The sequence below is a fragment of the Sinohyriopsis cumingii genome, chromosome 17 (genome assembly GCF_028554795.1).
Source record: "Sinohyriopsis cumingii isolate HCF-2022 chromosome 17, ASM2855479v2, whole genome shotgun sequence".
In the NCBI taxonomy this organism is placed as follows: Eukaryota; Metazoa; Mollusca; class Bivalvia; order Unionida; family Unionidae; genus Sinohyriopsis; species Sinohyriopsis cumingii.
The window spans coordinates 4,865,457-4,878,041 of NC_142977.1; the positions used below are offsets into that span (position 1 = coordinate 4,865,457).

Here is a 12,585-nt window from a genome sequence, read left to right on the forward strand (position 1 = left end):
TTGTCTTTTAATTGTAACATAATTGGACATACCATCTTCTTGTCTTCTAATTGTAATTGAATTGGACATAACCATCTTCTTGTCTTTTAATTGTAACAGAATTGGGCATACCATCTTCTTGTCTTTTAATTGTAATATAATTGGACATACCATCTTCTTGTCTTTTAATTGTAATAGAATTGGACATACAATCTTCTTGTCTTTTAATTGTAACATAATTGGACATACAATCTTCTTGTCTTTTAATTGTAATAGAATTGGACATACCATCTTCTTGTCTTTTAATTGTAATAGAATTGGACATACAATCTTCTTGTCTTTTAATTGTAATATAATTGGACATACAATCTTCTTGTCTTTTAATTGTAATATAATTGGACATACCATCTTCTTGTCTTTTAATTGTAATAGAATTGGACATACAATCTTCTTGTCTTTTAATTGTAACAGAATTGGACATACCATCTTCTTGTCTTTTAATTGTAATTGAATTGGACATAACCATCTTCTTGTCTTCTAATTGTAACAGAATTGGACATACCATCTTCTTGTCTTTTAATTGTAATTGAATTGGACATACCATCTTCTTGTCTTTTAATTGTAATGGAATTGGAGATACAATCATCTTGTCTTTTAATTGTAATATAATTGGACATACCATCTTCTTGTCTTTTAATTGTAACAAAAATGGACATACCATCTTCTTGTCTTTTAATTGTAATGGAATTCGACATACCATCTTCTTGTCTTTTAATTGTAATAGAATTGGACATACAATCTTCTTGTCTTTTAATTGTAATATAATTGGACATACAATCTTCTTGTCTTTTAATTGTAATATAATTGGACATACCATCTTCTTGTCTTTTAATTGTAACAGAATTGGACATACCATCTTCTTGTCTTTTAATTGTAATATAATTGGACATACAATCTTCTTGTCTTTTAATTGTAATGGAATTGGACATACCATCTTCTTGTCTTTTAATTGTAATATAATTGGACATACAATCTTCTTGTCTTTTAATTGTAATGGAATTGGGCATACCATCTTCTTGTCTTTCAATTGTAATATAATTGGACATACAATCTTCTTGTCTTTTAATTGTAATATAATTGGACATACCATCTTCTTGTCTTTTAATTGTAACAGAATTCGGCATGCCATCTTCTTGTCTTTTAATTGTAATTGAATTGGACATAACCATCTTCTTGTCTTTTAATTGTAATATAGTTGGACATACCATCCTCTTGTCTTTTAATTGTAATGGAATTGGACACACCATCTTCTTGTCTTTTAATTGTAATATAATTGGACATACCATCTTCTTGTCTTTTAATTGTAACAGGATTGGGCATACCATCTTCTTGTCTTTTAATTGTAATATAATTGAACATACCATCTTCTTGTCTTTTAATTGTAACAGAATTGGGCATACCATCTTCTTGTCTTTTAATTGTAATATAATTGAACATACAATCTTCTTGTCTTTTAATTGTAATATAATTGGACATACCATCTTCTTGTCTTTTAATTGTAATAGAATTGGGCATACCATCTTCTTGTCTTGTAATTGTAATATAATTGAACGTACCATCTTCTTGTCTTTTAATTGTAACAGAATTGGGCATACCATCTTCTTGTCTTTTAATTGTAACATAATTGGACATACCATCTTCTTGTCTTCTAATTGTAATTGAATTGGACATAACCATCTTCTTGTCTTTTAATTGTAACAGAATTGGGCATACCATCTTCTTGTCTTTTAATTGTAATATAATTGGACATACCATCTTCTTGTCTTTTAATTGTAATAGAATTGGACATACAATCTTCTTGTCTTTTAATTGTAACATAATTGGACATACAATCTTCTTGTCTTTTAATTGTAATAGAATTGGACATACCATCTTCTTGTCTTTTAATTGTAATAGAATTGGACATACAATCTTCTTGTCTTTTAATTGTAATATAATTGGACATACAATCTTCTTGTCTTTTAATTGTAATATAATTGGACATACCATCTTCTTGTCTTTTAATTGTAATAGAATTGGACATACAATCTTCTTGTCTTTTAATTGTAACAGAATTGGACATACCATCTTCTTGTCTTTTAATTGTAATTGAATTGGACATAACCATCTTCTTGTCTTCTAATTGTAACAGAATTGGACATACCATCTTCTTGTCTTTTAATTGTAATTGAATTGGACATACCATCTTCTTGTCTTTTAATTGTAATGGAATTGGAGATACAATCATCTTGTCTTTTAATTGTAATATAATTGGACATACCATCTTCTTGTCTTTTAATTGTAACAAAAATGGACATACCATCTTCTTGTCTTTTAATTGTAATGGAATTCGACATACCATCTTCTTGTCTTTTAATTGTAATAGAATTGGACATACAATCTTCTTGTCTTTTAATTGTAATATAATTGGACATACAATCTTCTTGTCTTTTAATTGTAATATAATTGGACATACCATCTTCTTGTCTTTTAATTGTAACAGAATTGGACATACCATCTTCTTGTCTTTTAATTGTAATATAATTGGACATACAATCTTCTTGTCTTTTAATTGTAATGGAATTGGACATACCATCTTCTTGTCTTTTAATTGTAATATAATTGGACATACAATCTTCTTGTCTTTTAATTGTAATGGAATTGGGCATACCATCTTCTTGTCTTTCAATTGTAATATAATTGGACATACAATCTTCTTGTCTTTTAATTGTAATGGAATTGGACATACCATCTTCTTGTCTTTTAATTGTAATGGAATTGGACACAACCATCTTCCTGTCTTTTAATTGTAACATAATTGGACATACCATCTTCTTGTCTTTTAATTGTAACAGAATTGGGCTTACCATCTTCTTGTCTTCTAATTGTAATTGAATTGGACATAACCATCATCTTGTCTTTTAATTGTAATATAATTGGACATACCATCTTCTTGTCTTTTAATTGTAATATAATTGGACATACCATCTTCTTGTCTTCTAATTGTAATTGAATTGGACATACAATCTTCTTGCCTTTTAATTGTAATATAATTGGACATAACCATCTTCTTGTCTTCTAATTCTAATATAATTGGACATACAATCTTCTTGTCTTTTAATTGTAATGTAATTGGACATACAATCTTCTTGTCTTTTAATTGTAATATAATTGGACATACAATCTTCTTGTCTTTTAATTGTAATTGAATTAGACATAACTATCTTCTTGTCTTCTAATTGTAATATAATTGGACATACCATCTTCTTGTCTTTTAATTGTAATATAATTGGACATACCATCTTCTTGTCTTTTAATTGTAATATAATTGGACATAACCATCTTCTTGTCTTCTAATTCTAATATAATTGGACATACAATCTTCTTGTCTTTTAATTGTAATATAATTGGTAATACAATCTTCTTGTCTTTAAATTGTAATATAATTGGACATAACCATCTTCTTGTCTTTTAATTGTAATATAGTTGGACATACCATCTTCTTGTCTTTTAATTGTAATAGAATTGGACATACAATCTTCTTGTCTTTTAATTGTAATATAATTGGACATACAATCTTCTTGTCTTTTAATTGTAATATAATTGGACATGCAATCTTCTTGTCTTTTAATTGTAATGGAATTAAACATACTAGAATTGGACATACAATCTTCTTGTCTTTTAATTGTAACAAGATTAGACATACCATCTTCTTGTCTTTTAATTGTTACAGGATTAATTGTTAAAGTCCCTTGTATCCATTGTTAATCAGGACCCCATTTTATGTCCTTGGCATTTATTGCTAATGAGGACCCCTTTTTATGTCCCTGACATCCATTGCCAACCAGGACCCCATTTTATATCCCTGGCATCCATTGCTAATCACAACCCCATTTTATGTTCCTGGCATCCATTGCCAATCAGGACCCCATTTTATGTTCCTGGCATCCATTGCCAATCAGGACCCCATTTTATGTGCCTGGCATCCATTGCTAATGAGGGCCCCATTTTATGTCCCTGGCATCCATTGCTAATGAGGACCCCATTTTATGTACCTGGCATCCATTACCAATCAGGACCCAATTTATGTCCCTGGCATCCACTGCTAATCAGAACCCCATTTTATGTTCCTGGCATCCATTGCCAGTCAGGACCCCATTTAATGTACCTGGCATCCATTGTTAATCAGGACCCCATTTTTATGTCCTTGGCATTTATTGCTAATGAGGACCCCATTTTATGTCCCTGGCATCCATTGCTAATGAGGACCCCATTTTATGTCCCTGGCACCCATTGCTAATCAGAACCCCATTTTATGTTCCTGGCATCCATTGCCAATCAGGACCCCATTTTATGTCCCTGGCATCCATTGCTAATCAGAACCCCATTTTATGTTCCTGGCATCCATTGCCAATCAGGACCCCATTTTATGTACATTTTTATGTCTAATCTTGTTACAATTAAAAGACAAGAAGATTGTATGTCCAATTCTAGTATGTTTAATTCCATTACAATTAAAAGACAAGAAGATTGTATGTCCAATTATATTACAATTAAAAGACAAGAAGATCATTATGTCCAATCCATTGTTAATCAGGACCCCATTTTATGTCCTTGGCATTTATTGCTAATGAGGACCTCATTTTATGTCCCTGGCATCCATTGCTAATGAGGACCCCATTTTATGTCCCTGGCATCCATTGCCAGTCAGGACCCCATTTAATGTACCTGGCATCCATTGTTAATCAGGACCCCATTTTTATGTCCTTGGCATTTATTGCTAATGAGGACCCCATTTTATGTCCCTGGCATCCATTGCAAATGGGGGACCCCATTTTATGTCCCTGGCACCCATTGCTAATCAGAACCCCATTTTATGTTCCTGGCATCCATTGCCAATCAGGACCCCATTTTATGTCCCTGGCATCCATTGCTAATCAGAACCCCATTTTATGTTCCTGGCATCCATTGCCAATCAGGACCCCATTTTATGTACATTTTTATGTCTAATCTTGTTACAATTAAAAGACAAGAAGATTGTATGTCCAATTCTAGTATGTTTAATTCCATTACAATTAAAAGACAAGAAGATTGTATGTCCAATTATATTACAATTAAAAGACAAGAAGATCGTTATGTCCAATCCATTGTTAATCAGGACCCCATTTTATGTCCTTGGCATTTATTGCTAATGAGGACCTCATTTTATGTCCCTGGCATCCATTGCTAATGAGGGCCCCATTTTATGTACCTGGCATCCATTACAAATGAGGACCCCATTTTATGTACCTGGCATCCATTACTAATCATGACCCAATTTTATCTCCCTGGCATCCATTGCTAATTGGGACCCCATTTTATGTCCCTGGCATCCATTGCTAATGAGGACCCCATTTTATGTCCCTGTCATCCATTGCTAATGAGGACCCCATTTCATGTCCATGGCATCCATTGCTAATCAGGACCCTATTTTATGTCCCTGGCATATATTGCCAATCAGAACCCCATTTTATGTCCCTGGCATTCATTGCTAATTAGGAGCCCGTTTTATGTCCCTGGCATCCATTGCTTTTTAGGATGCCATTTGATGACCCTGGCATCCATTGCTAATCAGGACCCCATTTTATGTCCCTGGCATCCATTGGCAATCAGGACCCCATTTTATGTCCCTGGCATCCATTGCTAATGAGGACCCCATTTTATGTCCCTGACATCCATTGCTAATGAGGACCCCATTTTATGTCCCTGGCATCCATTGCTAATGAGGACCCCATTTCATGTCGATGGCATCCATTGCTAATCAGGACCCTATTTTATGTTCCTGGCCTCTATTGCCAATCAGAACCCCATTTTATGTCCCTGACATCCATTGCCAATCAGGACCCCCATTTTATGTCCCTGGCATCCATTGCTAATTAGGAGCCCATTTTATGTCCCTGGCATCCATTGCTTATTAGGATGCCATTTGATGACTCTGGCATCCATTGCCAATCAGGACCCCATTTTATGTCCCTGGCATCCATTGCCATTCGGACCCCATTTTGTGTCCCTGGCATCTATTGCCAGTCAGAACCCCATTTTACGTCCCTGGCATCTTTTGCAAATCAGGACCCCATTTGATGTCCCTGGTATCCATTGCTAATGAAGATGCCATTTGATGTCCCTGGCATCCAGTGATAATAGCTTTACTTTTTAAAATTGTGGTTAGTTTTAGAAAATGAATATAGTAATTCACAACATTTGCATTTCAGCTCCAGACACTGTAGAAGATCCCAATAATCCATGTATGGAGGGGATGCCATATTTACGCAGTGGTATTGTCTACATTTGTGACAGTATGACCATGTGCCCTAATGAATATATGTGTACAGATGCCCCCAAACTGACCAAGTCTGGAGGAGTCTGCTGTCCAGCTGGTAAGTCAACAATGACTGTCATTCTTTGTCTCTTTTTAGTCTCTCTTTACTGTCACTCCTCAATCTCAGTATATGGAGCTGTACAATGATGATGTCAGGGATACTGGAATTCATATTGTGTGTGTGTGATTTAGGTTTTTAACGTAGCTTTAACAATTTTTCAGTCATATCGCTACGATGTCTGCAGTGTGACAGTTTATAGTGATGTCTAGCATTGGGGCATCATGTTGAAATTGTTTTCATGGACAGCATAGTTGTCCAAAGTACATTCCTTATCCTTGAGTGTGCATGTATATATATGTATATATATATATATATATATATATATATATATATATATATATATATATATATATATATATATCATAGAATTCCACCTCATCCAATAACTCTACATATATATATATATATATATATATATATATATATATATATATATATATATATATATATATATATATATATATATAAAGAATACAAATCATATGGCAAATAACAGTCCTTTCAAGAGATCTGGATCCAGCAAGAGATCACGTTTGTCAGGGATTGATTAAGATAAATATAATAAACTGACTACAAACAGTGCAAAACTAGTATCTAATTAACCCGAGCACTTTCAACTTGTAATGAGTCTTTTTCAAAGGCAAATACAAAACATAGGCAAGACAAACCAATAAAACAGACAAACCGTTGTCTTTGTAAAACTTTACATGACTATGACTTGTTGTGGATGTTGGCATAGTCATGTAAGTTTTGCAAATACAACAGCTTTTCTGTTTTATTTGTTTGTCTTGTATATGTTTTGTATTTGCCTTTGTGAAAGACTCTTTAAGAGTTGAACGTTCTCATGCTAGTTAGATACTCGTTTTGAACTGTTTGTAGGCAATTTATTGGTTTTCAGGTTTCACAAATGTGAAAAAGTGTCTTTTTGTAAGTGCTTTTGTGATTTGAAAAATTGAAAGGGAGAGAGAATGTACCGGTAAGTATGAAAGAATGTCAGTGTCTGTGTGTGTGTCAGTGTCTGTGTGTGTTAGAGGGCAAAAATTAAAAATGCTGTTTTTTTTTTAACATCCAAAGAACAACATACTTTCCAAATGAAAATCAAACACTCATACACATTAAAAGTGAGGCTTCATGCCTGTTTGATAACGCTGTGAATTTATTTTTTTTTTAAAATGTTTATACAAATGAATAGCATCAGTCTGAGTTACCTACAAGCTTTTAGTTATTAATGATTCATCTTAAACATGGGCTTTTTGTTTGATGCAAAAACTTAGCCTCTTATCAAACCCTAATCTGTTGGTACACATATCAAGTATTCTTTTATCCGGTCATGACCTTGGGACATCATCTCACTCATAAACCTACTAACCATAAATAATCTCACCCAGCAGGCATCAGGAATTTAGTAGCTGAAATAAATTTACAAGATTGAAGTGAGTTTTGAATTTATGTTTTTCATGTAAAATTGAAATTTTGGATGAAATTTTTTTTTCAGTTTTCTGAGTTGAGACCAATTGAGGTCCACAAATGAAATTAATTTGCATATTTGTAGACATGCAGATCCTGGTTAGATTTTCAGCCCATTATCAATAAATTTCATATTTGTTTACATTTTGAACTTTTGGACTGTGGACTGTCTGACAAAACCTTATTCAAATGATGAAGTAAAAACCACTTGAGGTGTGCAAAAAATTTAATAGTCACTTTTCAAATGTGTGGTCTTAGTTTATTCTACAGAGTTGTTTTGCCCCCATCCCAATCTAGTTATGGTAGAAACTTCCAAAAAATCACAGTGAAATAGCAAACAAGACAAAGGCAATATTATGGCATTGCAAAGTAATTTTGTTGGTTGTTCTTAGAAAAATTCTGGAGATAAACAAAGAAAATGAATGAAAAGACATTGTGTTAAAATTGAATTTGTCAGTTGTTCTTCGAAAAAGTCTGCAGATAAGAAACAGGATGAGCTAATTAATATTCAGGTAATGATCGGCTTCTTTTAATCCTGCCTAGATCCTCTTTGTGACATATGAAGTTAAATTTGTAAAATTGTTTCCTTTATGGATTGATATGTGCTTTAGATGGTTTTTGTTGTTGTTGTAGGGTTTAATGCCATTTTTCAGCGCATGATAGGCTATACATGGCGGCCAGTATTAATGGTGGAGGAAGAACCCAGGATACCCTGGAAAGAACCACCGACCCACAAGAAGCTGCTGGCAAGCTTTCTCGCATACCCACATTGGCTGAATCTGAGACTCGAACACACACAAACAGAGGTGAGATGGCAGTGATCCATAACGGAGAGTGCTTTAGACCACTCAGCCACTTAGGGCCCCATTTTAGACGGTACATATGTAATATGATAAAATTGGATTCATAACAATTTTCCTTGCTAAAAATATGCTGTTATATTTTTTATAAGCTCTCTACAATTACATAAACTTTATAAACAAATTCCCTTACAATAACTTGTTCTTTTATGAACATCTGTATTTTATAAGCAGGTGTCCTTTATGACACGTGTTCTTTATAGACAGTCATCCTTTATATTTTTAATTCATCATCATGTGTCCTTTACATCACATGACCTTATAAACATGTACACTTTATTTGGTTCTCTAAGAAAGGTTTATTTGAATCCTTTTTCAATACAGCACGTCAAGGGCAGTGTCCAGTCATAAACAAAAACACACTTCCAAACTGCCCAAGCAAGAAGACTTGTAGTGTGGATATTAACTGTCCATCAGGAGAGAAGTGTTGCCAGGAGGGATGCAGAAACAAGACCTGTGTCAGACTTGGTGAGAATGGGTTATCATGCAAAATTATAATAGTTACAAGTCTTTGCTTAACTATGCTACAAGTGTATAATAGTTACAGGTGTTTGTTGAGCAATGCTACAAGTGTATAATAGTTACAGGTGTTTGTTGAGCAATGCTACAAGTGTATAATGGTTACAGGTGCTAATTGAGCTATGTTACAAGTGTATAGTAGTTCAAAGTGTGTGTATTGAACTAGGTTACAAGACTATTATCATTGCAGTGTTCACTGAAATAGGTTTTGATTGTATTTGAGTTTTAAGTTTTAAAACCAGGTTGCGAGTGTTGAATAGTTAAAATTGTTTGTTGAAATGTTTCACAAGTGTGATATAACACCTTTCTGTATATTTAAAATTATGAGATATTATATGCACACCAACAATCTCTTACATCATTTTTGTGTTCGTATGGGTTCTTAATGAAGATGCATATATTCATATGCAGTATTTGTTTTTTGTGAATTGTCATCAGCTTCCAAAAAGTAATGACTTTTTTCTATTTATTTTTTGACTGTCATTTTCTATTAAATAGGAAAAAAAAATATATTCATTTGTGAACTGTCATTTGCTGTCAAATAGTAATGACCATTTTCTATTCATTTGTGGACTGTCATTTGTTCTCAAATAGCAATGACAATTTTCTGTTCATTTGTGGACTCATTTGCTATCAAATAGTAATGACAATTTTCTATTCATTTGTGGACTGTCATTTGCTATCAAATAGTACTGACAATTTTCTATTCATTTGTGGACTCATTTGCTATCAAATAGTAATGACAATTTTCTATTCATTTGTGGACTGTCATTTGCTATCAAATAGTACTGACAATTTTCTATTCATTTGTGGACTCATTTGCTATCAAATAGTAATGATAATTTTCTGTTCATTTGTGGACTGTTGTTTGCTATCAAATAGTAATGACAATTTTCTACTCATTTGTGGACTGTTGTTTGCTATCAAATAGTAATGGCAATTTTCTATTCATTTGTGGACTGTCATTTGCTCTCAAATAGTAATGACAATTTTCTATTCATTTGTGGACTGTTGTTTGCTATCAAATAGTAATGACAATCAAATAGTAATGACAATTTTCTATTTATCTTTGGCATGGATCTAAACAATGTTTTACAGTCTTATGATTTAACACTCACTTTTATTTTCATCACAATGTCATATTAAAAGTTATAGCACATATCAAAGTCACAGAGTTGCATTACTGAGTGATGCAAAGTCTTCAAACATTGATATGAAAATTATTACACACATTGAATATTACAGTATTCAACTCACTGCAAGTGTGTCTTTACATGTCATATTATTCGTCATTGATATGAAATTTATTACACTCATTGAATATTACAATATTCAACTCACTGCAAGTGTGTCTTTACATGTCATATTATTCGTCATTGATATGAAATTTATTACACTCATTGAATATTACAGTATTCCACTCACTGAAGCATGTTATATCATTCAACGCATTTCTTAACACTTCTGCATGGTACTTTAAATTGTAATTTGAAGTGAACGAGGAAGAATCTACGTGCCTCAGACAATACAGTGAAGCTGCTAGCAAACTTGCAGCACTTAACAGTACATGCATGGGTCGGACACAAACCTGGCTTCCACGGTGTAACCAATTTGGATGGATGCCACAGCAAGTGATTGACAACCTTGGGATTTCCTTCTGTGTTAATACTACAACAGGACTGAAAATTCCTGGTTCTGAGGGCCGTGGAAATATCAACTGTCTTACAAGTAAGTGTGTATTGTTGATGATGGAAGAATTGACCTCTATCCATATATTGGTCAACTGACCAGTACTACTCTATAGCTGTTTGTCAATGAAACTGACCTGTACTATAGCCATCTATCAGTCAAACTGACCTGTACTATAGTCATCTATCAGTCAGACTGACCTGTACTATAGCCATCCATCAGTCAAACTGACTTGTACTATAGCCATCCATCAGTCAAACTGACCATTACTATAGCCATATATCAGTCAAAATGACCTGTACTATAGCCATTTGTCAAACAAACTGATCTATCAGCCAAACTGACATGTACAATAGCCATAAGTCAATCAAACTGACCTGTACTATAGCCATATATCAAACTGACCTGTACTATAGCCATATATCAAACTGACCTGTACTATAGCTATACATCAAACTGACTTGTACTATAGCCATCTATCAGTCAAACTGACCTGTACTATAGCCATCTATCAGTCAAACTGACCTGTACTATAGCCATATATCAGTCAAACTGACCTGTACTATAGCAATCTATCAGTCAAACTGACCTGTACTATAGCCATATATCAGTTAAACTGACCTGACTATAGCCATCCATCAGTCAAACTGACCATTGCTATAGCCATATATCAGTCAAAATGACCTGTACTATAGCCATTTGTCAAACAAACTGATCTGTATATAGCAATATATCAGCCAAACTGACATGTACAATAGCCATAAGTCAATCAAACTGACCTGTACTATAGCCATATATCAGACTGACCTGTACTATAGCCATATATCAAACTGACCTGTACTATAGCTATACATCAAACTGACTTGTACTATAGCCATCTATCAGTCAAACTGACCTGTACTATAGCCATATATTAGTGAAACTGACCTGTACTATAGCCATATATCAGTCAAATTGACCTGTACTATAGCCATCTATCAGTCAAACTGACCTGTACTATAGCCATATATCAGTCAAACTGACCTGTACTATAGCCATCAATCAGGCTGTAACATGTGCCACTGATGTAAATGCTGATCAGTACTACTACTGTTGAGGTTTCAGGTACAGTGAAATCAATTGATTGATAGGTCTGTCTCTGTAGACTCAAGTACAGTGAAATTAATTGATTTATAGGTCTGTCTCTATAGACTCAGGTACAGTGAAATTAATGGATTTATAGGTCTGTCTCTATAGACTCAGGTACAGTGAAATTAATGGATTTATAGGTCTGTCTCTATAGACTCAGGTGCAGTGAAATTAATGGATTTATAGGTCTGTCTCTATAGACTCAGGTACAGTGAAATTAATGGATTTATAGGTCTGTCTCTATAGATTCAGGTACAGTGAAATTAATGGATTTATAGGTCTGTCTCTATAGACTCAGGTACAGTGAAATTAATGGATTTATAGGCCTGTCTCTATAGACTCAGGTACGGTGAAATCAGTTGATTTCTATGTCTGTCTCTTTAGACTCAGGTACAGTGAAATCAACTGATTTATAGTTATGTCTCTGTAGACTCAGGTACAGTGAAATCAACTGATTTATAGGTCTGTCTCTCTAGAGTCTGGGA

At 33.7% G+C, this 12,585-nt stretch overlaps 1 protein-coding gene across 1 annotated transcript in view; it reads left to right on the forward strand.

Annotated features, from left to right (window-relative positions):
• The window catches only part of LOC149777677 (uncharacterized), a 193,720-nt gene that overhangs the window by 20,621 nt on the left and 160,514 nt on the right, over nucleotides 1–12,585 (forward strand). The window contains exons 5-7 of the mRNA XM_089940394.1: nucleotides 6,270–6,434; nucleotides 9,089–9,232; nucleotides 10,778–11,011. Of these exons, the coding sequence (XP_089796520.1) occupies nucleotides 6,270–6,434; nucleotides 9,089–9,232; nucleotides 10,778–11,011 (543 nt within the window). The remainder of the gene's footprint in view (nucleotides 1–6,269; nucleotides 6,435–9,088; nucleotides 9,233–10,777; nucleotides 11,012–12,585) is intronic.